This window comes from Acinonyx jubatus, chromosome B3, assembly GCF_027475565.1.
Source record: "Acinonyx jubatus isolate Ajub_Pintada_27869175 chromosome B3, VMU_Ajub_asm_v1.0, whole genome shotgun sequence".
Lineage (NCBI taxonomy): Eukaryota > Metazoa > Chordata > Mammalia > Carnivora > Felidae > Acinonyx > Acinonyx jubatus.
In genome coordinates, this window is record NC_069386.1 from 117,169,270 (window position 1) to 117,194,605 (window position 25,336).

At 51.1% G+C, this 25,336-nt stretch overlaps 1 protein-coding gene across 3 annotated transcripts in view; it reads right to left on the reverse strand.

Moving 5' to 3' along the window:
* Positions 1-9,359: 9,359 nt before the first annotated feature.
* The window catches only part of SYNDIG1L (synapse differentiation inducing 1 like), a 28,862-nt gene continuing 12,885 nt past the window's right edge, over positions 9,360-25,336 (reverse strand). Inside the window, exons 3-7 of one of the 3 annotated variants that reach the window (XM_015071649.3) lie at positions 22,152-22,249; positions 12,656-12,829; positions 11,990-12,468; positions 10,654-10,794; positions 9,360-10,495 (exon numbers count right to left, since the gene is read on the reverse strand). In XM_015071649.3, the coding sequence (XP_014927135.1) occupies positions 10,337-10,495; positions 10,654-10,794; positions 11,990-12,409 (720 nt within the window). In that variant the 5' untranslated portion in view covers positions 12,410-12,468; positions 12,656-12,829; positions 22,152-22,249 and the 3' untranslated portion in view covers positions 9,360-10,336. Of the gene's footprint in view, positions 10,496-10,653; positions 10,795-11,989; positions 12,636-12,655; positions 12,830-22,151; positions 24,004-25,336 lie in introns of those variants that run through there. The other 2 variants (XM_053224709.1, XM_053224710.1) reach the window with 2 other exon arrangements.

The window sequence follows — 25,336 nt, forward strand, 5'->3', positions numbered from 1 at the left end:
TTTGTTTTTGTTTGCTTAAATTGTTATCTATCTGGGCACTGGAATTACAACGAGGGGAGACAGACATTAATCCCATACTCAGAGAATTAAATGGAAAGTTGCAACTGGGATCTGGGCTTTGGAAAAGGGGCACACGGGGCTCTCAGAGAATGCTCAATGGTGACAATGGACCCAGCCAGGCTGGTGATGGAGGGCTTCCCGGAGGAAGTAACTTTAGGACAAAGATGTGAAGGGTGACAAGGAATTAATTAGTCCAAGAAAGGAAGGAAAAGTATTTCAGGCAGAGGGAATAGCATATGCAAAGACCTTACAAGTGTGAAGGGCAGGCCCACATGATGGGCTGCATAGAGCGTGAGGGAGTGTGTTGTGAGATGTAGCTGGAGGCAGGCAGGGCATGTAAGCAGGTGTAGGAGTTTGGTTGTTATCTAAGAGATAGATCCTTTGAAGGCTTTAATCAGGGAAGTTTATTTGACTAGATTTGCTCTTAGAAAAGTTCACTTTAATTGAGGGGAGGCCAGGGAGGAGGCAGAACGGCCATTTTGGGGGACTACATTTTTTTTTGTTTTGGTCATTAATCTTTGGGCATTAAAGAGGGCACTTGTTGGGATGAACACTGGATGTTGTATGTACGTGATGAATCACTAAATTCTACTCCTGAAACCAATATTATACTATACGTTAACTAACCTGAATCTAAATGTAAAAAAAAAAAAGAATATTTTTTTTCCAGTTTTGGTAGGAATTTACCTATTTCTATGAAGACTTCAAATTTGTTGGCATAAAGTATGCCCTTTTTTAATTTTAGTAATAATCTTATTTGTGAATATAGCTACATGAAAAGACAAAATCTTCAGATATTTGGCTGTCTTTATCTTTTAAATTTTTTTTTAGTGTTTATTTTTGAGAGACAAAGACAGAGCATGAGTGGGGAAGGGGCAGAGAGAGAGAGGGAGGCACCGACTCTAAACCGGACCCAGGCTCTGAGCTGTCAGCAGAGAGCCCGATGCGGGGCTGGAACTCAGAAACGGTGAGATCATGACCTGAGGTGAAGTCGGTGATTTAACCGACTGAGCCACCCAGATGCCCTGGCTATCTTTATCTTTTAAACCTCTGTTTTAACTATAGTCACATTATCCTTTTCATTTATGATGTTACATATTGTTTCTTTTCCTTGGCCAGTCTTTTCTAAGATGCATCTAATTTGTCTATTCAGAGAATCAACTCTTGGCTTTGTTGGTCTCCATTGCATTTTTTTTTTTTTTATTTTGTTGATTCCATTTGGTTTCTTATCATCTCCTTCCTTGGATTGTTTTGGGGTTTATTGTATTTTTAAAAAATATTTGTTTTGGGAGAAAGAGTGCGTGCACGCGCATGTGAGTAGGGGAGGGGTAGAGAGAGAGGGAGAGAAGAATCCCAAGCAGGTTCCACGCTGTCAGCACAGAGCCCCATGCAAGGCTCGATCTCGCAACTGTGAGATCATGACCTGAGCAGAAATCAAGATGCTCAACCGACTGAGCCAGCCAGGCGCCCCAGGGTTTACTGTACTTTCAAAAAATTTCTTAGATTGGATGCTTAGGTCATCAATCTGTTCCTGAGGGTATTTGCCTCGTAGCTGAACTCAGCTGAACCACAACTGGTTTTGAGGGAACTGTGGGATGGGGACCCTCCACATGAAGCAGGACTCTAAAGGCCTAACCTTGGTGCAATTTTGCTTTCTCCCCAAACTATAGTAGAATGATTAGAAAAGAAAAAAGAAAAAAACCATAAAGAGAAGAACCATATAGAAGAATCATTAGCCACAGTGCTTTGGAAGTTGGAAAGTAGATGGATTTAACAGGCCCGAGAAAAACCAAATCGCAAACTTGAAAAAGAAGCTGACTTACACCACAAAACCATTAAGAGGCCCTGGAACCAGGCATGCCAGTTATATTGGAGCTGGGCACTTGGGTTAGTGGGGGGGGGGGGGGGCAAAGGAAAGCTCCTACAAGTTTGCAGAGAAAAAGTAGATTTTATGCAAAGGATTATGGCTCAAAATGGCTTTGGATTTTTCAAATAGCCTCAGCGGAAACCACAACACGATGCGGTAGTGATATGTTCGACATTTTGAAAGAAAGAGTTTGTGGTTAAATTGGTGATAAATATTAGCAAACTAAATCAATGAGAAGAACACGTTAATTATTAATTCCAGGGAAAACAAAATGTTATACGGGAAAAAAAGAATAAAAAAGATAGTATCCTATACAGCTCGTTTGACAATAGATTCGTAGCCATAATGAGGCAAATAATGAATATTGATCGAATCAGAATTATAAATAACTGTATTGGGAGGATGATGATGGAGACAGGGAGAGGTATGTACACGTTTTGTGGATGTGTGTGTAAGGGCAAGGGGTTGGAGAGAGACCAGATCATCCCTTTCCATGATGAGAAATCTTTACGTAATGCCAACACCTGAAAACTCAAGAAGTAGCAAATAAACTTGTTCTTTAAAAAAAAATATAGTAAATACCAAAAGGACTGAAAACAGCATCTCTGGGACTGAGAAAGGGAGGGGGGCAGGTCGGCAGGGGGGCAGGTAGGGTCAGGGAGGGGCTTCAGGGAATTGCTAATTTTCATAATAAACCCTGTAGAATTTTTCAACTTAAATAATAATCTTCGGGGCGCCTGGGTGGCTCAGTCGGTTAAGGGTCCTACTTCGGCTCGCCATTCCTGAGTTCGAGCCCCACATCAGGCTCTGCGCTGACAGCTCAGAGCCTGGAGTCTGCTTCAGATTCTGTGTCTCCCTCTCTCTCTGCCCTTCCCCTGCGCATGCTCTGGCTCTCACTCTCTCTCAAAAATAAATAAACATTAAAAAATTAAAAAAAGCAATAATAATCTTTGAAAAGAGACAGAACAGGTTTATAATAGTATTCAAGTGTTCCTTTACAATAGTAATTATTACTTGCCCCAGTCTTTTAAAAAACTATGGTACAAAACACGTAATTTAAATCTATCATTTTGTCCATTTTTAAGCATACAGTTCGTTAGCGTTAAGTCTGTTCACAACGTTGTGCAACTGATCTCCAGAACTTTTTCATCTTGCGCAACCGAAACTCCCTACCCATTCGAGGACAACTCCTCATTTCCCTCTCCCTGCAGCCCTTGGCAAACAAATTCTACTTTCTGTCTCTGTGAATTTGACTACACTAGGTGCCTCGTACAAGTGGTATCCTACAGTGTTTGTCTTTTTTGTGACTGGCTGATTGCACTGAGCACAAGGTCCTCAGGTTTCATTCCTGTTGTAGCACATGTCACAACATCCAGGAGGCTTTTGTAGGAGCCTGAGTGGGAGCCGATGGGGGCTTGGACTGGGGCTTGGCAACACAGATGGGGAGAAGTAGACAAATCAGGGAGGTTCGGGGGAGGTGGTGAGACGGGGTGAAGCAGTGCTCCTGTTTTCAGCCTTGACCTTCAGAGGGGGCAGTGGACAGGTCAGTGGCACTCTGACTTGTGGGCTCCTTTGGAGGATGTGGGTGGAGGCGAGCCAGGGGCTGAGTTAGGAGCAAAGGAAGTTGAGAAAGAACCTCTTCTTTTGAGGAGACCAGAAGGCACAAAGGGCAAGCAGCCACTCTGGCATCCTTACCCCTTTGGTTATGTCTTCCTACAGAGTACGGACCTCACTTCCGTATTTCCGGGCATCCCAGACCAAAGGCAGGGGGAGGTGTGTGAGAGTCCTGTCCTCTGTCCCTATTCACATACCACCAGACTGGACACCCCGGGGGTCTCCTCTGTTGCCTCGGGTCTGTTTTATCTCCCCACCCCACCCCCCACACCCCCACTCCTATCTCCTCCAAGAAGTTGTGGGTTCTCCCCTCTGAGAGAGAAATTGCAGAGGAGAGAGTCCTGACCCGGACCCCCTCCAGCTGTGTGGCATCTGCTGGGAGCAGGCCCCGCAGCACACCTAGCGATGCTGGGATCACACCCGAGCCCACCCTTGGAGGAGCAAACAGCACCTCGATGTGGCGATTTGAATGGATGCAATGGTGGCTCACGAAAGGGGCCGTTAGCTCTATTTGGTTTGTGGGTGGGGGTGTGTCTGTGGGAGGGAGTTGTCAAAAAAAAAAGGGCTACAGAGAAGGTGGGATTTTCTGGACCTGCGTCTGGGAGGATTTTTATCAGTTTGGAGGAAAAGGTCAGGGAGTCGAGGCTGATAAGGGAATTACAGGCAGAGGGAACACAAGAAACAGGTCCCGGTCTTCAGCTTGCTACCAGCTGGGATCTGCTGAGAGGTCCACAAGGTCGAGGTATACCAGGACTTTGGCATTAATCTCTCTGGCTGGGTAGGGGTGGGGGCGGGGTGGGTGGGTGAGGAACTTACTGCAGGGAAGCCGTTTAGGGTGGTGATAACTAAACGCATTTCCCGCTTTTGGACACTTACTAGGACGCTTACTTGGACACTTAGTAGGTGTCCAAGGCCGTTGTGGGAGCCATACAAGTATTCATGTGTGTAAGAGTCCCAGCAGCCTTAGGCACTATTCGCCTTGAGGGTTCCCAGTTTTCCAAATGGGAGGACACCCAAGGTTGCACAGAAAAGCAAGGTAGGATTTGACCTGGGCAGTCTGGCTCCAGATCGACCACCGTCACCTGCTGTTTCCCAGGGCTGGAGGGGATTAGGAAGGAAACCCGTCCAGGAGTCGGCCTCAGGAGTTGGGATGTGGAAGAAGGGGAGGGGCTGGGGGTTGACGAGGGTGAGGGTGGAGACACAAGTCTCCCAGAGGTCCTGGTACCATTCACTGAGCTGTGGAACCAGGACAAAAGAGGGCTTTCCTGGCCTCAGTTCCTCTGTATGTAAAATGGGGACAGAAACACTATGGCCGCGAGCATTGAGGGTGCTCTGTCAACGTAGCCTGCCCGTTGCCGCTTCATCTGGGCCCTGCCCGCCGTTACACACATGTCTGCTGTCCCCTCTGTCCCCTTCCTGGCCGCCTCTCTGGCACCTTGTGCACTGGGAATTTCTTTCTTGTTTCCTCATGGAGCTAGAAGTGGCTTTGAAGCCTGGCTCTTTAGAGGGAGAGAGGTTCAAGGGATGTAGGTTGGAAATGCAGATGGGTGGCAGGAGCACCTTTTATTTTGGTTCAGAACATCTGAGTGTCTCTGTGGGGCACTCCCCACCCCTGAGAGTGTGGCCTCCCCTTGTTGCAGAGAGGATGTGAAAGCACGGGGTGGGGGGGTGGGGTGTCTGCTGTGAGCCTGGGGCAGGCAGGGCTGGACAAGACTGTCATCTTCCCGCTCTACCCCTGCCATTCCACCAAAATAGAAGGACCGAGGTGTCAGCCCTAGGGAGGGAAGCCTTTGAAGCAGGAAACAGCCTGGGAGGGAAGGCTGAAGGAAGCAAGTGTGTTAATATTCACAGGGCAGCAGCGGTCATCCCTGGGTTTTCTGTGTTTCCACGGCAAGCAGACAATCACCGGCCTCGCTCAGCGATCTCAGGGCCTGGGAGGCAAGGCCTGGGCTCGGCTTACAAATTGCTGGGTGACTGGGCAACTCACCTCCCTCTCTAGGCCTCAGTTGTCTCATTGGTAGCCTGAGGGACTGTGACTAGGTCCTTTCCTGTTGTGACACTTGTATCCTTGACAACTTGGTGGCCCATCCCTGCCTCAGCATACCCCCTCCTATCACCTGGGTGGCCCGGAGACTCTGGAAAGCAGCAGGGACATAAGTGTTAACGCTGAGGGGTGGTGGGTTTGCCTAAAGCCCCCTCCCTGGGAGGTGGGCAGGGGCAAGAGGGGCGCAGGGGCACATTGAGAGACATTTAACAGTCAGGGGAGCCCAGGCATGGACCAATGCATTTGGGGGAGGGGGCTGCTGTGTCAGCTGTTAACCCTTTATTCCTGGGGAACCAGCTGCGGGGTCCTGGGGGAGGGCTCAGGGAGTCAGAAAAGGGAACCATGTGGGGGGCTTGGGGCAGGGCATATGTATCAACCGGCATGGAAACGGTTCAGCATTTTGGCCACCGTGTGACTGCACGAGAGACCTGCTCTCTGTCAGCCCTGTGTGTGGAGGGAGGGACGGGAAAGGGTGCTGGGGCCCAGGAGCGGCTTTCTGGCCATTTCCGCCGTCAGAAAAATTCCTTTCACTCAGAGTGGGTGGCAGGTCACTGTTTCCACTTGGCCCAGCCTCCCAAGGCCCGTGGTCACAAGGAAAGGAGGCTTCCTCTCCTCTGCGCCACCCCCCACCCCTCCCCGCTCTTTCCACACAGCACTGTGGCTCCACAGCCAGGCAGCGCTGGGTCCTCTGTGGCTGCCTCCCTCAGCCCTCTTCCCTCCCCCCGTGGCCCCCATCCTCACTCATACCCCCCCATCCCCCAGACAGGGACCTTTCCCCTTGGTTCTGCCTGTCTGGCAGAGGAGAAAGTTGAGGTGGAGTTGCAGGGTGGGGGCGGCAGGAGCAGGTGCAGCTGAAGGGCAGCTGGTGGGGAGGGAGACCCCGGATTCTTGGTGCAGGGCCCCTTCTCTGCCTGCTGCCCCGACTTCCCCGTGCGGCAATTTCGCTTTCTATTTTAAACAGTTTGGGTTGGCTGCTTCCCTGCCTTCCTGCTGGGTGTTTATAGTGAGGAAAGTAATTGGTAATATTTGCACAGATGTGCTAGCGCGGCAGCTCATCACGGGCACCTTTACCCGGGGGACCCTCCCTGCCCCCAGCCTCTCTCTGCCAGCCTGAGGAGCCAGCCTGCAGGGGGTAACGGCAACAGCAAGCCCCCCCCCCCCCCCAGGAGTCTCAGGCGCTGAGGCTCAGGCCGAGAAAGCGCCCTAGGCGCACCCAGAGGCAGGCCTCAGCTTGACCTGGGAGGAGTTCCTGCCCCTGCTGCAGGGACTGATCAGAAAGAGCCCAGGCTCCACAGGATGTGCCCTTTCTAAGGGACTGTGTGGGAGGGGAGCCCCTGGGGGCTCCGTTTCTGATTCCATTTTCTCCTGCAGAGTCTGAATTTGCTTCTGGGGTAAGGGAGGGGGTAAAAAGGAGGAGGAGCAGGTGATCATAAGATATCATCTGGCTTCTTCTCCCCTGTCTCAAGGCCTGAAGGCAGCATTCTGGGGGGCTAGGAAGGAGGTGGGGATCATCTGGGCTGTGAGACAGGGGCCTGGACTGCCCGTGTGTGCTGCCCACTGCCCATTCTGGGGCCTGGCCAGGCTGGCGACGGGGTGAGACTGCACAGCGGGCAGGGCCAGATGAGACTCCTTGGCCGCCACGTCTCCTTTACCCCTTACCTGTGTGTGTGCACCTGTGAGTGTGGGCCTGCATATTTGTGCACGTGTGGGCTGTACCTGTGTGTGTGTGTGTGCATGGCTGCACGCCTGTGCCTATCGGTATGTGTGTGCACATACGTGCATGTGCCTGCCTGTGCACATGTATGTGCTACATGTATGTCCCCCACACACGCATACATGTGCTTTGGTGTGTGTCCCCCCCATAAGCCGACCCAGACACAAGGATTCAATTGCACGTAGATGGCCGCAGATAGCAAAGCAGGGGAGTGGGAAGAAGGTGGGGGGAGGAAGGCGGCCAGTGAGGGCTGTGGTCTCCAGCGAAATGCTGCCGTGGGCAAGTGTAGGACATGGCTTGGTTTCTCCCAGCCAGAGGGCAGAGAGTCGGGGTTATCTGTCCACCAGCTCCCATCGTCACTGATTGAAGCCTCCTGACAGGGCTGTTGGCTCTCTGGCACTTTGGCCCGTCCTTGGCCTGGAGCCGCAGAGTTCTCAGGGAGCAGCCTTCAATGTGTGGAGGTAAATGCTGAGTGGCGCTAGGTGACATCACGGGGTCTGCTGCTGTGTGGCGGGTGTGGCCGGTGTGGCGGGGGCCGCTGCAGGGGTGGGGGGAGCTGCAGGAAGGACAGGCTTGGTCCTCTAGCCATTGGAGGTGCGTGGCTAACAGCCTCAGGCCAAGCCGCCGTGGGGGGCTGCCCCAGCTGGAGAAAGCCTCCTCACCCTAGGCCTCTCTCCTTTTTTGGATGGCCCACACCCAATGACTGTTTGCTGTGGGGGGGGTATAAAGGCCTGGCCCTTTGTCCCAACTTGGGTCAACTCTGAAGGGTATCCGGGCTCCAGACCCCACTGTGTTCAGGCCTGCCTCACAGTCTCACCTCCCCCTGCCCATATCTGCCTCCTCCTCCCTTCCTCAAATGATATCCCAAGAGCAGCCCCTAATATACATCTGGTGCTAATCTCTGTCTCCGGGGCATCCAGCCCACGCAGCATGTGTGTGTGTGCAAGAGAGCAGAGCTGTGTCTTGCCGGGAGGGCATACAGGTGTGGGTGCGCCTGTCCCACCTCCCCCAGGGCCCTCCACGCAAGGTGATCTAGACGCCAGGCTGGTCCCTTTGCTGGCCCAGGCAGGCTCCTGGGGGTCTTGGGCGGGGGCAATAGCTACAGGCAGCTCAGTGGAGCCTCAGTCACCTGCAAGCTCTTGACCTAGAAGGGATTTTTCTTCAGGCACGGACCTTGTCTTGTCCTGCTTGGAGTCAAGTGCACGCCATCACCCTACATCCAGGCTACCCTGAGCAGAGCAGTGGTGGGGTGGGTGGGTACTCTGGCCACCCCTCCTCCCGAGACCTTCTTGAGAAGACTGCTGAGAGCCCAGGGCAGCACACACGCAGCTGGAGGTCAGTCTTGGAGGACGGTGGGCTGCAGGCAAAGATGGAGGCAGGCAAGGACACGAAGAGGCCCAGAGGGCACCAGTGTTACAGAAATGTTTATTACAAGGATAAATATATACAATAGGGGGATATTAAAACCACTGATTCTGGGCCTGTGGGACTTCAGGGGATGCAGGGAGTGGAGGGTGAGGCAATGCCTGGTTGGGGAGGGTGATGGGACAAGGTGGGTCAGTGGTCGATCCACAGCCCTGGGCTCTGGATGCAGCCTGGGAATGACCAAGTCCCCAGATCCTGCACAGTTGGGTCCTTTGCTTGAGCCTGGACAGGCCTGCCCTCCCAATATACTGCCCCCCCAGCTGCCTGGCTGCCTCTAAAATTCTGGATGTTCCCTAGTGGCTGGAGGTGTTGAGAGCAGCCCTGGTTAGGGACGTCAGTGAAGACGGCTGACCCCCTGCATTCAGAGGTGGGAAAACATCACTGGTCTTTGAGAGACATGTTGCCTAACCTTCTTCTCCGAGGTGGTGGGGTCCTCAAAAATGGCTGTAGTTTGGCTCCAGCCCGGATGCTCTAGGCATAATCCAAATAGTTTGGGAGACTCCTGCCATGTCCCTGTTCATGAATACTAAGGGTTATGGGGAAACAAATCTAGATAAATTCTCCTCATCCCTCTAGACCTTGCTCAAGGAACACCTCCTCCAGGAAGCCTTCTGAACACTGCTGGGCTGCCCAGCAGCCATGCCAGTCCTCTATCCTGCCCCTTGTTTACACTCATGACTCCCCAGGGTCTCTCCTTGCTGCTTTCCCACAGGGCTGGATCTAGGGCCCTGTGCTCAGTGACTGGTGTGCTAAGGACACTCTCTGGGATAGTATTAGCTCAAGACCTCCCAGGAGGAGCCCAGAAAAGGGTGATGGAGGTGAGGACCTGGCGTGGAGCAGGGAGGCCTAAGTAGTCTGGCAATATTGCAGGACCTCTGTCATTACATCTGTCTTTTGTTCCTGCGCAAGGAAGCTCTAAGACCCTGCCTTGGGTGCAGAGCTTACGTGCCTGAGACTCTTCTTCTCTATCTAGACTCTATGGTGTCTTACAAGCCCGCAGGAGAGAGCCGGAAAGAGCAAGGGGTCCCTGTGTCTCTATGTATTTCGCTCCGGGTTGGCTGGGGGTCTTGGCCTCATGGGGCCAGAGAGTGGAGCTGGGGAAGCTCAGGTTGTCCCCAGTGTGGAGACTCCGATTAGCCAAAAGAACTGGGTCGGGTCCCCTATCCCCAGGTGTCCTTTTATCACCCAGTAACCTCCTGCTTTTTCTCTGTGGAGAGGCTGGCAGAGTTGGGGAGTGGGATTCTGGCAGGGCAGGTAACCCTTTGTCGCGGGGGTGGGGGGCGGGGGGCAGAATAGGCTGAGCTCCCGGCCGGCCTCAAGCCAGAGGTAGGTCCTGCCTAGATGGCTTGACGGGCAGCCCTATTCTCTCTTGCTTCCTGACATAGCCTGGGCTAGAGGGTGGTGTCCCAGACTCTGCTCTGGGGCTGGGGGCTGTGGACAAGAAGAAGTGACAGTGGAGCCCTGCAGGCTGCAGCCTGGGAGGCCTCCCCACAACAAGCCAGGATCGTGGGTTGTCTTCAGGGGCCGGGGCTCTCCAGAGAGTCTGCAACCCGAAGCCTCACTGCCTCCTCAGGCGGAGCAGGGGAGCCAGGATGCCAGGCCCTGCTGGCTACTAGCCATGGCCATTCTGGGACATGTAAGCTGCCAGAGCCACCACCACGGCCACATAGAGACCGGCGCCCACGGCGATGGAGAGTGTGGCCAAGAAGAGGGCCCTGCGGGAGGTGGTGCTGGCCAGGCGGAAGTCTCCCTTGGAGATGGCCTTGCTGGTCTAGGGAGAGAGAGGTGCTGGTGAAAGGGGGTGTCCCCACGGTTGGGAACCCAGCCCCAGCCTGCGGGGGCTCTGACCCGGTCCTGCGCATGGAGGGTCAAGCCCTCCAGTGGAGGGAGGGAGCAGGAGCAGATGCCCTGGGCCCCTCGTGCTCTTACCCCCTGGGAGAAGTAGAAGGCAGCGATGCCCAGGGGCCAGAAACAGCAGAGCATGGAGAAGATAGTAAGGCCCAGGTGATCCCTGGGCGGCAGCGCCACGAAGTTGTCTTCACTTTCACTGTCTGTCGACGTCACATCACTCTGCAAAACACGGGTGGGCTTTTGCCACCGGGCCCAGGATCACCAGTGGCAACGATGGGGGGCCACGGGTAGTGTCATCTGCTGCGGGGGGGAGTGTAGGTTGGGCTCGGCCCGCTCTACCCAAAGCCTGAACTGTGGCCCACTGATTCCCTCCTTTGGAATTAGCACAAGCATACAAAGAAAGAATACAAGTGTCAGTGTGCAGGCTTGTGTATCATTGGACAGTAATTGGGAAAGAGGAGAAAGTCTCAACGCCCAGTGGCCAGGAGATTGAGTTAATAAGTGGAGGAAGAACATACAATGGGATACCAGGAAACCCTTAAAAATCACCTCGTAGACAAATATTAAATTACGTGCAGCTATACTGAGATATGGTGCTTGGAGGGGAAAATCTGGTTATAAAACCATGTGCAGCAAGATCTTTCTGGGGGGAGTAGGGTGGGAGAAAAAGATTGAACAAAAAAAGACTAGAACATCATCGACTAAAATAATAATGTTCTCTTCCAGCAGTTTTCTGTATTTTTAAATTACTTATGTAATTAAGAAAACAAGAATGATAGGGGCGCCTGGGTGGCTCAGTCGGTTAAGCGGCCGACTTCGGCTCAGGTCATGGTCTCGCGGTCCGTGAGTTCGAGCCCCGCGTCGGGCTCTGTGCTGACAGCTCAGAGCCTGGAGCCTGTTTCAGATTCTGTGTCTCCCTCTCTCTGACCCTCCCCCGTTCATGCTTTGTCTCTCTCTGTCTCAAAAATAAATAAACGTTAAATTAAAAAAAAGAAAAAAATTAAAAAAAAAAAAGAAAACAAGAATGATAAATGCTATTACAAAATTAAGCCATTGGAGCACCTGGGTAGCTTGGTTGGTTGTGTCTGACTTTAGCTCAGGTCAACATCTTGCAGTTTGTGAGTTTGGGCCCCACGCTGGGCTCTGCACTGACAGTATGGAGCCTGCTTGGGGTTCGTTCTCTCTCTTTTTCTCTCTCTCTCTCCCCTCTGCCCCACCCCCACTCACGCTGTCTCTCTCTCACAATAAATAAATAAACGTAAAAAAATTAAGTCATCAACCCAAGTTTGTGTTTCTCAAAGTATGGACAGAATCTGTGCCAGGAACATAGATTCCTGGGCCCCAAGCCAGGCCCACTGAATCTCAACACCGAGAGGCTGGCCTGGGAATCTGCATTTCAAACACAGCCACTCACCTCCTCCTCCTCCTCCTGGTCATTCTCCTGGCCCTGCTGCTCCTCTTGAACCCCGTAGGACACAGTCTGGATGGTGACATCCTCTTCTGCTTGGCCAGGTTCTGTGGACCGCAGCGTGGGCCCCGCCTGGGGCTCCCTGTTCTCTGTGAAGCTGGTCTCACAGCTGTTTGCCCTGGCTTCCTTGACCTTGTCCCTCCCCAGGAGGCAGGTGGGCCTGTACCAGGCCTCCACGGCCAGCTGCAGGGATCCTGGGTCCAGGAGCTGATGGGTGCGAGCAGAGCCAGCACCACCCAGGAGGTAGCAGTAGAGCTTCTCCTCGCATGACCAGCTGGGCGAAGCCTCGGGGTAGGGGTGAGGGCCATGGAGGGGGGCGGGGCTCCGAGGCAGCAAAGGGTTCTGCAGTTCACTCAGACTCTCCATGGTTCTGGGGGCAGCTCCAGGGAGGGGAGCCTGGGCCAGCTGAGCTGTCCTCAGAGGGCCTGATGGGCGAGCAAGACAGATAGATGCTGAGTCCGGGCGCTGGATGCAGGACGGGAAAGGTTTAAGAACTCAGGCCCTCGGACCCTGCCTTTACCACTGGCCAGCTGTGGGACCTTGAGATGGCCACTGAGCTTCTCAGAGTTTCCTTTTCATAGTCTACAAATTGGGTGTAGCCACAGTACTCACCTCATAGAGTTGGTTCATTCATTTATCCTGTCCACACTTATCGGTTGAGCATCAGCTCCCCACCAGGCACTGTACAGATACTGGGGACATGAAGGTGAGAAAGGCAGGGAGCAGAGAGAGGGAGGAGGATGCACTGTCTTCACGGAGCTCACGGTGGCGGAGAAGACACCTGCCCTGAAGGGGAAGGACAGCAAGGGGCGTAAGAACGTGCAAGGCACGGAACGGACACAAAGGTACAGGGAAGGCTTGGGAGCTGAGATAGAAGGAAGAGGACCAGTTGGCAAGGCAAGGGGAGGGGAACACATTTCATGCAGAGGCCTCGATAAGGGATGTTCACTCTGAGAGCCTGGGAGAAGGCTGGTGCCTCTCAGGGTAGAGAGGGAGGGGTGAGATGGGGTGTGTGGCCAGACCACGCAGCCCTGTTTAGGTCTAAGGGGGCTTCAGGGGTCTTGGCAGGAGCGATAGGATAGGGTTTGGGTCCAGAAGCTTCCCATGGCTGTGTGGGGAGAGTGTCTTGGAGAGGGCTGAGCTGATTGTGACACCAATAGGAGGCTTTGCCATGGCTTCAGGTAAGCTGAGGACAGCTGGGACTCAATGGTGAGGAGATGCAGAGAAGGGGAGGGGCCTTGGGAGATAATGGCAGGACTTGGTGGCCGGTGGGATACTGGGTTGAGGAAGATTTGTTGTAGGGTTGGATGGGACCACGCTTCGCTCAGAGCTCAGCATAGGCCATGTGCTAATTGCTGTCGATTCTTCGCAGAGGAGGATGCTTCTCTCCAGTTATGGTCTTAAGGGGACGCTCCTTAGACTAATCTCCCCTCTAAGGTTAGTTGTGGCTTTGGGAAGTCCTGTGGGATCTAAGGCAGGGCCTCTGGAGCACTAAAGTCTGGACTTGCACATCCCAGCTTGAAGCGTAGACACACTCATGGGCTAGAGTGTAGATGCCCACCTGGGAAGGACACACAGTAGGTGCTCAGGGTTGATTGAAGGAGGGAAAGGCAGCCTATAAATGTGTTTACAGCAAAGCCTACACACATGCCGGGTGTGGCATGTAGAAGTGGGGTATGGAGAAAGGGGGCAGGCCCCCCCAGGGACCCTACTCTCTCCCTCCCAGCCCCATCATGATGCTGAAGGGTGAGAGGGTCATGTCTTGCCCTGGATTTATAATCTGAAGATCAGAGAGTCAGTCTTGGCCTTGATACTTTGGGCAAATAATCATGCCCTTCTGGGTTTCTTCATCTGTAAAGTGCAGATGATAATTCCTCCCCAACCCACAAGGTTGTTCTGAGGATCCAAAGAGATGGCTGATGCGTCATTGTACATTGTAAGTAGGAGGGGCTTCTGTGCCACCCTAGGTCATTTCTGGCCTGATGGTAAAGGGACAAGTGTGGAGAGGGAATTCTGCCCCCAGGGAAGGTTTGTCTAGGCCCCTTCTCCACTCCCACCTCCTATCAAGAATTCATAGCCAGAGGGGTGCCTGGGTGGCTCGGTCGGTTGGGTGTCTGACTTTGGCTCAGGTCATGCATGATCTCACGGTCTGTGAGTTCAAGCCCCGCGTCGGGCTCTGTGCTGTCAGTTCGGATTCTGTGTCTCCCTCTCTCTCTGCCCCTTGCCCACTCACACTCTGTCTCTCTCTATCAAAAAATGAATAAACATTAAAAAAATAAAAATAAAAAAGAATTCACAGCCAGAGCCTGGCCATTTCTCTTTCTTCCCCCAGAGAAGTGGTTCGATTCTAGAAAGTTGGTTTTTGGGAAACCTGAAGACAGAGCATGGCCCCAGGAATAATGGGGAATGGGGACAGAGTGAGGGGCAGGGGAGGCCCAGGCAAGACCAGGGGGAGGCATTGAGGGTGGGTCCATGGGGGGCCAGGGTCCCTTGGCTGGCCTGCTATGAGGGAGGAGTGAGGGCTGTTGCCTGCCTGGAGGCAAAGGAGCAAGAGAAGGCTATCCTGGCCATGTCTCAGAGGCTCTGAGCCCGGAGAAGTGTGACCTCTGGGGCTGGGGCTCCCAGAATGTCTAACAGAATCCTGGAAGCACCCAAAGTACAGCGTGTGGCCCGAGTGCCCAACTCTTCACCCAGGGAGGGCCCGGATGGTGCTGGGCTGCCCTACACCTGGGGGCTCTGTTGGCACATTAAGCAGTTACAAGTTCCATTTGGGCTGTCACCCAGCTGTGGAAGGAGTTTCTCCGCGTGCAGGGATGGGACAGCAGTTCTTGGGAGGGGCGGAGCTCATAAATGCCAGGGCCTCACTACTTCTCCCTCTTCTTTCCTCTCTATGGGTCAAAATGCAGGGAGCCCCTGGGACTATAATATGTGGACGGGTTCCTTCCTGCAGGTGGGGAGCTTAGAGTACCCAAGCTTGCTGGACTAGGCTTGTGCCTGGGCTCCTCTGGGCAGATTCCCAGTGGGACTGGTCTCTTCTGACCCCTGAGGGCAGTTTTTGAGTCCTTGTCAGAACCTCCCCCACACCAGCAGATGTGACGTGCAGATGTACAATTGAAGGGCACGGGAGCATAAGACTCATGGGTTTGGGAGTCAGGTACACTGGGATTCCATTCTGATTCGCCCCCATTAGCTTCTTGATCTGGCACCTCGGTTTCCCTATCTGCAGTAAGAGGGGCTGGATTAAATGATCGCTGATGGTGGCACTAGCTCTCCATGAGCCCATAGCCTCAAGGAGCCCTGCAGAAGTCAGCTCCCCCACTCCCTGTCCTCTGTCAAGACTCAGGGATAGATGAGCACGCTCAGAATCCAGTGACGTACCACCTTCCCTATCATGGCGCCTCGAGCACATTGAAGGAAGCAAAGGGAAGGCAAGGCATCTCCTTGTCAGATGCACAGTGGAGCCGTAGCACCATCCCGTGGCTTCCCAACTCCCCCTGGGCTGCCACAGCCCTGGTCCTGCCCTCCATCTTGCCCACCCTATGGGATTCTAGGACATGGCTCCCAAAGGTCCCCGGCCTCTCCTCTAGCTGGTCTTAATTAACGCCCCCTCTGCTTACAGCCTCAAGGGTCCCTGTTGTCATCTGCGTAGGCAGAGGTATGTGGGCGCCTTTTGGCAGGGTGTGGTGGGGAGGACCGGCCCCAGGGCCCTCACAGCAGACTAATGCATCAAAGTGACCCTGCCCTATGTCCTGAAGGAGGCATAGGAGGCCTTGGCAATCACCTGTCCGATCCCCCCAGAAGAAAAGGAAGGATCCTTGTGGCCAGGAATCAGGCCCCAGAGCTCTGGAGACTGTAGGGGCACTTGCAGGGCACGTGTCCAGGACAGGAAGGGGCAGCTGGGTCCCAGCTCATTCCCCTGTTCTTGCCAGCCATCCTCTCTTGGTCAAAGTGCACCCAGCTGAGCTACTGAAACCCAAGCCACGAAGCCTTTCTTGGATTACACTCTCCTCCACCACACTGTGCCTCTGGGCAGGGGCTTCTCGGCTTCATGTACAAAGATGTATGATCCTGGGTTTGCACAACAGGGACAAACTGAAAGCCACCTGAATGTCCAACAATCGGGCACAAGTTAAATAAATTGTGGTACAACAATCCAGTGGTACAAGGCCTTCGAACAGGTTTACAAAGAGGAATGACATGAGAAAATGCTCATTGCGGATTCAGTGAGAGGGAAGAAAAGAAAATGCTATGTGCCTGCAATCTTAACTCTGCCAAAACGTCAACAGTGATTATCGCCAGGGGTGGGCGCACAGGTGCTTTTCATTTGCCTTTTTACACCATTTTTTCCTGTTTCCCATATTTATTTTTTACACTGAGCATGTACTTCTTTTAAATCAGAAAAAAATTGAGTGCGCAGATTTCTTCCGGGCCGAATTATCTAAAAGTGGTTTTAAGCCTTGCCAGGTTTGGGGGTTCCTTCTGGGTGTAAAGGCTGAGCACAGTGTCAAAGCCTGCCCTGACACAGATAGACAGACAGACACACACACACACACACACACACACACACACCCTCCGCCTCCATAAAGCAACCAGGTTATGGGCTACAGCACCTACTCACAGTCCAGCCAAGGGTCACAGTTCTTTAGCAGGTCACGTTCACCCCCGAAACCTGCTCGGGCCACACGGGAGTCTGCTAAACTGATCCTGGGGACCCAGCACTGAGCCCTGGCCAGAAGGAGGAGGTGGCAGGTCTCCAGGCCCAGGCTTCTCTATCCTTAGCCTTGCCTGACATTTTGGCCTGTTGCTGAGGGCTACCTCTCCCTGTTCTTTGGAGTAAAGGACCAGTATTCAGAGGATAATTTTCATCTCCACTTCTGCCTGGGGCTCATGCGGCCGGGTGTGCCTGCTGTACAGACAGTACTGGATGTCTGCTTACTTGCTGGTGAGCAAGCCTCTGCGTGTGTGTGTGACATGTGCACACATGTGCACATGTGTGTGCATTCTGCTCCAGAGGGAAGACATGAGATGTCTGCAATTCTTTTTTTTTTTTTTAATGATTTTTAATGGGTTTTTTGAGAGAGAGAGAGAGAGAGACAGATCATGAGCAAGGAAGGGGCAGAGAGAGAGAGAGGGAGACACAGCATCCGAAGCGGGCTCCAGGCTCCGAGCTGTCAGCACAGAGACCGACGCGACGCTCGAACCCATGGACTGTGAGATCATGACCTGAGCTGAAGTTGGATGCTTAACTGAGCCACCCACGCGCCTCGAGATGTCTGCAATTCTGAAGCTAAGGAGATTGCTCTAGATTGTACAGTTGGGCAAGAGGTCCAGGCCCCACAAAAGGAGAGGGAGGGGAGGACCTGGGAGGCCACAGCCCCCGGTTTGTTTCCTTTGGAGCTGAGAACTGAGCTGGGCCCTAATGTTTTCCACTTCCTGATTTAGAGACCGAGAGCACAACGCCACCTCCAGACTGGGGACAGGACACCATACGGGAATCCACTGGGATCCAATTACAGCCTCCACTAGAGTCTGATTGTTCTGGAGTCCAATTACATGGTGTAACATCAGTTTGCTTATCTATAAAATGTGTGGAAGGGTACAAGGGGTTCATTTTTAACAGCTCAGCTCAATACGACCCTGAGATTCTATTGGGAGAGGAAGAACAATAACTTAACATTTATTGAGCTTTTCATCACGTGCCAGGAACCGAACTGCTCTAAGAGCTCATCTAACCCTATCATTTCTAGTGGGAGAGTCACAGCTGGACAGGGGGCTCCCTCTTCTAGGAAAGAAGTGGCAGTGTAACCTATGTCACACCCAATTGCCAAGAACAGTTAGAAAAACTAGGGAAAGATACGAAGGCATCAAAGAATCACCAAGGGAGCAAGAACTTGAGAGGTCAAGTTGCCAAGATCCTAGAGGAAAAAGAAACACGGGGAGGTGAGTGTGACCCTTGGTGCCACTTTCCCCCTCCAGCAGTATCAGAGGCCGAGGCGGGGAGGGGATGGGAGTTCAGGGCCTGTTAAGGAGGGGCCCCAGGAAACACCCCTGGTTTTCAACTGGGACTTCTTATGGGGTAACCCCAAGGAGCAGGAGCAAACCAAAAACAGAGCAGCCTTTACAGGCACAGAAACCAGGTTTTGAATCTGCTCCCGCCTAACTGGATTAAGGTGACCTACATGCAGCCTCTGAAGCAGAAGTTGCCCGGGGCAGCGGTGCCGGTCATCGGTGTGCATTAACATCACCTGCACGACTTGGCCCAGGCTGCTGGGCTCCACCCTCACCGTTTATGATTCCGAAATAGGCCTGAGAATTTGCATCTCTAACAAGTTCCCAGGTGGTGTCGATGCTGCTGGTCCAGGGATCACACTTTAAGAACCGCTGCTCTAATAGTCACTATAAGAATAGTAGGGGCGCCTGGGTGGCTCATTTGGTTAAGCGCCCGCCTCTTGGTTTCGGCTCAGGGCGTGATCTCACGGTTCGTGAGTTCGAGCCCCGCATCAGGCTCTGCGCTGATAGCACGGGGCCTGCTTGGGATTCTCTCTCTCTCTCTCTCTCTCTCTCTCAAGATAAATAAATACACAAAAAAATAACAGCTATGATATACTGCAACCCCACATGAGCTAGGTGTTTCCTATGCTTCATCTCAAAACCATACAACCACCAGCGGGGCTGGTTGTGATTATTTCCCATTTTTCAGATAAACTGAGGCTCAGACAGGTCAAGTAACTTGTCCAAGATTAAACAGTGATGGAGACTGGAATTGAACCCAAGTTTCATTGAATCCAAAGCCTGGGCTCTCACTTAACTGCGCCTTTCAGAGCCTACTTGTGTGCCGAGGGCCGTGATAAATAGTGTGGGTGTGACAGTGTCGACGACTTGGTCTCCAATAGGTTAAAACCGAGGGCCTCAGTGAAGGGAATGGGAAATGGGAACTTCGTGAAAAGATTAGGAGATGGGGGGTGAGTTAGCAGCCCAGGGGTGGTTCCCCAGATAACCTTAAGGTCTGGGTTCATATAGATACAGACTCATTGTGAGGACGTTCAGCTGTTGGCCACTATCTCTTGGCACAGCAAGAGTGATTGCTTCTAAACCGAAAGATAAAAGCAAGATCTTCTTGGCAAGGCAGAGGATTAAATATAAATGATTAAAATCCAGGGAAAAGGTGAAATTTTTACGATTGGGTGCTAGATCATCCCCTTGTCAGATAATGTGTAAACCATACTGCAAATTGTGAAGTGCTGTGGCTACGGTGGTTGTTTGCAGATGGCTTGAGGCTGGATTTGATGATCTCTGGTCTAGAGTCTTGGCTGCAGCTTGCTGCACCTGACAGTGGAGAGAGAAAGCCAGGGGTCTGGGTGGGGAGGAGGGTGAGGCCAGCGGAATCAGAATCGAGGGAAAATGAGAACTTGGCTTTCTTTGCTTCAGTTTGCCTCTTCAGGGAGCTAACACAATTGACTATCCTTTTTTCCCTGTTTTCAGCTGCTCCTCACTCCTGATCCTTCCTAATGGCACTTAAACATATTGTAGTCTCTCTCGCTTAAAAAAGAAATCAATTGTGATGATTGCAAAACCCAGCTGTAAATACTTTGATACTCCTCCCTTCGAGAGGAGGGATACAGACCCCCTCTCTAATCTGAGTGGGCTTGTGACTGCTTCAACCACAGAGCACAGCAAAGGTGATGCTGTGTGATTTCAGAGGCCAGGTTATAAAAGGCCATGCATCCTTTGCTCACTGAAAGACTCACTCCCCCAACCCTGAGCCACCCTGTCTGAAGCTGGACTACTCTGAGGTTGCCCTGCTGGAAGGTCATGTGTGTAGAAGCTCTGGTGGATGGAACCTGCTGAGCCAAGCCTTCCAGTCTTGCCAAGATGTTAGACATGTGAGTGAAGCCATCTTGGACGCTTCAAACCAGCCCATCTGTCAGCCAAATACCACGGCGTGACCTCTGTCCCTGCCATGTGGAGTGGAGTAATCACACAGCTCAACCCTGCATGGATTTCTGACCCTCAAGGTCATGAGGTAGAGTAAAATGTCTTTAGTTGTAGCCACTAAGTTTTGGGGGTGCTTAGGCAGTGACAGATAACTGGAATGCCTTTCCTCAGTGCCATTTCCCTCCGACAGCCCCTGTCCTCTCTCTCTTTCACTTCACAGTCGCGTTTCTCAGGACCATTGTCTCTACTCACATCAGAATCCTTCAGCTCTCAGCTCAAAAGTCCCTTCCTCAGGGAGATGTCCCTACATCCTCAGTCTAGATTTAGGCTCCTTGTTTATCTGCTCTCCAGGCTCCACTTCCTCCTCTCAAAGAGCTTAGCACAGTCTTTTTCTATATGTGTGATTTGTTGATTAGCGTCTTTCTCTCTCACCAGATTGTGAACTTCAAGAGGGTGGGGACTGTATCTTCCTCATCCGTGCAGCACCTTGCCTGGTGTATACTAGGCACTCAGTAAACAGTTGATCTCATGAATAAATGAGTGAATCAGTGAATGAGTGAGCTAGGTGTGCTAAGGCTCCCCCATAAGAAAGGACTTTCTAGGATCTGGGGTGGGTGGAGCATATCTGCATAATTTCTTGAGCAGTTAATTCAGACCAGTTCTTGGGATGCAAGAATAAACAAGAAATGGTACCGGCTTTGAGGGGGAATACAACTAGCAAATACGAAATTTCAATACAATGGAGTGAGTTGTGCTAAATACGACCAAGTGCTAGAGGTACACTGATAAGGGACTCCTATCCTGGGATGGGAGAGGAGGCAATGTCAGAAATTAAGAAGAGGCTTTCAAAGCATGTGACGTATGAATTGAATCTTTTTTTTTTTTTTAGTTTATTTATTTTTTGAGAGAGAGAAAGAAAGTGAGCGAGCAGGGGAGGGGCAGAGAGAGGGAGATAGAGAATCCCAAGCAGGCTCTGCACCTTCCGCACAGAGCTCGATGCGGGGCTCAAACCCACGAACCGTGAGATCATGACCTGAACCAAAATCAAGAGACAGACGCTTAACAGACTAAGCCTCCCAGGTACCCCTGAGTTGAATCTTCAAGGAAGAATCTGAGTCATCCAGGTGAGACAATGAGAGAAGGGCATTTCCAGCTGAGGAACCAGCACAAAAGCATGAGGTAGTGGAAAGGAGGGGAAGCCAGGGAGGTTTGGTGTTGGTGGAATAAGACAGGAGAGGTGGGAAGGCCTTGAATTCCATGCAGAAAAGCTCTCTTCTGTGGGAAGTGGGGAGCCAATGAAAGTGGTAGCAAGAAAGTGACATGGTCATACCCAGTTTTAAAGCTCTCTGGCTGGCTGCAGTGGATACAAAGCACGGGAGGTGAATGAGAATGGCGGCTAAGAGTCCCATGAAGAGATGAGTACAAAAATGCAGGCAGGAGAGGATGGGGACCTAACCCTGATCTGTGGCAAAACGGATGGAAATGAAGAGCCATAACCAAGAAGGAGTCAGGAGGCTGAATGAACGGAACTTTGTGGCTAACTAGAAGTGAGGGAGAGGGAGGAGCCTAGAATGACTCCCAGCCTTCTGGTTTTGTCAATTAAGTAGAAGGTGAGGCCACCAACTGAGACAGAAAATCCAGGGGAAAGATCGCTGGTTCAAGAAGGCAGCCTGAGGGGTGTCTGTGTGGCTTAGTCGGTTAAGCGTCCGACTTCAGCTCAGGTTGTGATCTCATGGCTGGTGAATTTGAGCCCCACATCCAGCTCTGTGCTAACAGCTTGGAGCCTGCTTTGGATTCTGTCTGTCTGTCTGTCTCTCTCTCTCTCTCTCTGCCTCTCCTCTGCTCGAGCTCTGTCTCTGTCTCAAAAATAAATAGACATTAAAAATTTTTAAAAAAAGAAGTCAGCCTGAGCACTAGTGATGACCTCTTCTCCTTCAGATTCTATTAAAGTGATAAAGCATATATTTCTAAAAGAATGAAATCCTAACAAAATTGGAAAACAACAAAAAATGGTATCAGTGGAACAGAAACACTGAGGAATTTCTGGAAGATAAAGAGCAAATGAAATTCTTTGGTGAGGAAATCAGTGTTGAGAAACCTGCAGCCCCAAACAGAATAAGAAGTAAGAATAAGTCTCATTCAAGGGGGACGTCTGTTAGGGAAACAAACTTACCCAACTTCAGAGGAAATCCGTACCAGTTGCCTATGCTAGTCAATACCTTCCTTTATTCGTAAGTCTGAGTGGACACCAAAGGATAATGAAGAACAACTCTATGAAAATAAAAGAGAAGGATTAAATACACAAATAGAACAATTGACCCAGTAAGATTGAAATCATTCAACTTATAGAAGAGATCTCTAAATTTTTTTCAATTCATATCCCCTGGGAGAAAAAAAAAGAGGACATTGTATCCATAAAATGAGAGCAGCCTGCTATGAAAAAAGAGCAAAGAACATGAAAGTGTTTTGGAAAATGAAAATAACTGTCTAAATTTTCAAAAAATTTAATAAAGTGGGGTGTTTGGCTGGCTCAGTCAGAAGAGCATGTGACTCTTGATATTGGGGTTGTGAGTTCGACCCCCATGTTAGGTGTAGAGATTACTTAAATAAACACAACTTTAAAAAATTTAATGGAGAGACTGGATAACAGAATGGACACAGTTAAAGATTAACTTTTTAATGTGAAAGAGTAAGTTAATGAAATATCCCAAGACATAGAGCAAAAAGACAAGAAGATGGAACATATGAAAGAAAGGTAAGAGACATGGAGGAGAGTCCCAGAGGTTCAACATCCATCTAGTAGAAATTTCAGAAAGACACAGCAGAGACTGAATGGGAATGACAATGAAAGGAACAGAAATAGGAAGTGGTTCCTGAGCTGAAAAAACAAAAAAGAATATTTATATTAAAAAGGCCCACCAAGTACCAATCCAGTAAAATGAAACACACACACACACACACACACACACACACACACACACACACTAACACAACAAGGAAGAGCAGGATAGGAAGGAGAAGTGGATGAGTTGGGTCTTGGGATGCTAGGGCAGAAAATCCACCTGACAGTTAGATTTATGCAGTTGAATCCCTGGGTCATGGTCAGGGCTAGAGAGAGACTTGAGAATTATCAATGGAGCTATGAAGAAGAGCAGGGCAGAGGAGAGGAGAGGGTGAAGGAGGGAACCCAGGAAAGAGAGGATGGCTGGAACACTTCTCAGTTCCCAGGGGAGGCTTCCTAGGCACTTCCAGAGACATCGGTCTACCTTATTTTCTATCTGCTGCCAACCTGGGCTTCCCCTCAGAGCATAATTCATTGGCTTGGGGATGGATTTGTGGCTAACAAAGATGAAAATTACTGGGAGGATTGGGACAGCGGCACCACTACTCAAATTAGTCCATTTTCAAGCAGGAATCAAATCTTTATTCTTGCTGAAACAACCTGTCTCCTCACTGAAGCAGCTTGTTCCCAACCACTTAGAAGCAAATAGTACATCTAATGGCAGAAGATAACACACCTAACAGAGAGGAGAGGTAGAGCATCAGGTCCTCACTCCCTGCTTGGTTTGCTTGAGGGAAGGGGGTGGTGGGTGCTGGTGGCAGCTGCAGGAAGGAGGGAGAAGAGAGAATAAAGGAGGAGCAAAGAGAAGAGAGAAACTGAATACAAAGAGCAGGGTTGAGATTAGGGATGAGATTAGTCTTTATTGTCCCCCCACCTTGCAGCAGGGGGGACCTTATTCCAGCAGGATGCCCACCAAGCCCCTGAGAAGAAAAGGGGGTTAGAAAATGGCAAAGGTTTAAAGAAATCGGATGCTTCTTCTACTTTCTCCATGGAGTGGTGTACTTTGGGACTGGAAGTCCCTCTAGGATTCATGGATGAATTGGCCTTTGAACTTGACGATAATTAATAATGTGCAGATATCTCTAGATATTTTATTCTCTGCTTCTGTCATATGTGTGCCGCCCAGCAGAAGGGACCTGCATGGGTATATTTCAATGTTTCAATCTCTCTCTTCTTTCTTTCCTTTCTTTCTTTCTTTCTTTCTTTTCTTTCTTTCTTTCTTTCTTTCTTTCTTTCTTTCTTTCTTTCTTTCTTTCTTTCTTTCTTTCTTTCTCACACACACACACATACACACTTCATTTCTTAATGACCATGTTACATTTATCTATTCCTCTTCTTTAGATTCTCCCCACCCCGCCCTGACCCTAGATAACCAGGATCACCTAATCTCTTCTTCCTTTTGAGGTGTTGCAGAAGGGGTCAAGTAGGACCCCCAGCAGGAAGTTGGCAGGTGGGGAACACAAGGAGTAGCCAGTGGGTAGTTCTCCCTGGTTGAGAGAGGAGCCAGATGTGTCTACCTTGGTGACCAGAGATGCCCTGCACTCTGACAACTATGGGGGTGGGGTATCCACCCAAACAGCTGCAGACAGTGGGGGTGGTGGTGGTGAGTTGTTCTAGCCCCAGCAGGAGGCCAGCACCCCCACAGACTAGTCATAGATAATAAAGCCCATCTCTATGCTTGCTGTGCCGCACGGTTGCCATTACTTTGTCATGAGGGTTAGTGACTGTCCGTTAATTCTGGAGAGCTGATTTTTGCCAGTGCTGCACCAACATTTGGGAGCCAGAAAGTGCTGACATGGGGTGGGGGGTGGTGGTTGATCCCCCACCCTGGCGGGGCGCTTAAAGGGTAAGTCAGGGGGGTCACTGGCATGGCTTACTCAGCTCTAAAGAAGTGCCAATTAGCTGAGGTTTTTCTGGATATTGGCTGGGCCTGCCACAGTTGAGGAAAATTGTCAGAGGAGCTCATTTTGTTTTTATATAAAAAAAGCTCTCCCCAGGGATGGATGTCTCCCGACTGTCCCTTCTTCCAGTCTTCTTAGGAGAGGGGATCCAGCCAGGCAAGGTCCCTAGGAGGACATGGCTAAGAACTGGGTTCCTGGCTCTTGGCTACTCACAAGGAATGTTGTGAGGGGGGTGCTTTCCTAGAATCTTGTCCTGGAGGCAGGGGCCCTCCCAGCTCTGCAACCCTGTACACACTCATGGCCTTCCCGGGAAAATAAAGAAGAGAGGGGGAGCTTAAGGAAACATCAGAAACATAAATGGCTTTTTCAGGTTCTTATTGCTCCCTTCCATTCCATTCATAAAATCCAGTTCTTTGCTGAAAGGATATTAACTTAGTCTTAAAACCAGGTTAATGAAGCTGGTATGCTGTGTTCAAGAACTGAGGGATTTGCGGTCTCAAGATGGCCATCAGAGAGCCTCCCAGAACATCAGGAATGTTAGAACTTATCTAGTCCAACCCTCTTTTACAGAAAAGAAAAATGAAGCCTACAGAGGGAAAAGAACTTGCTTGAGTC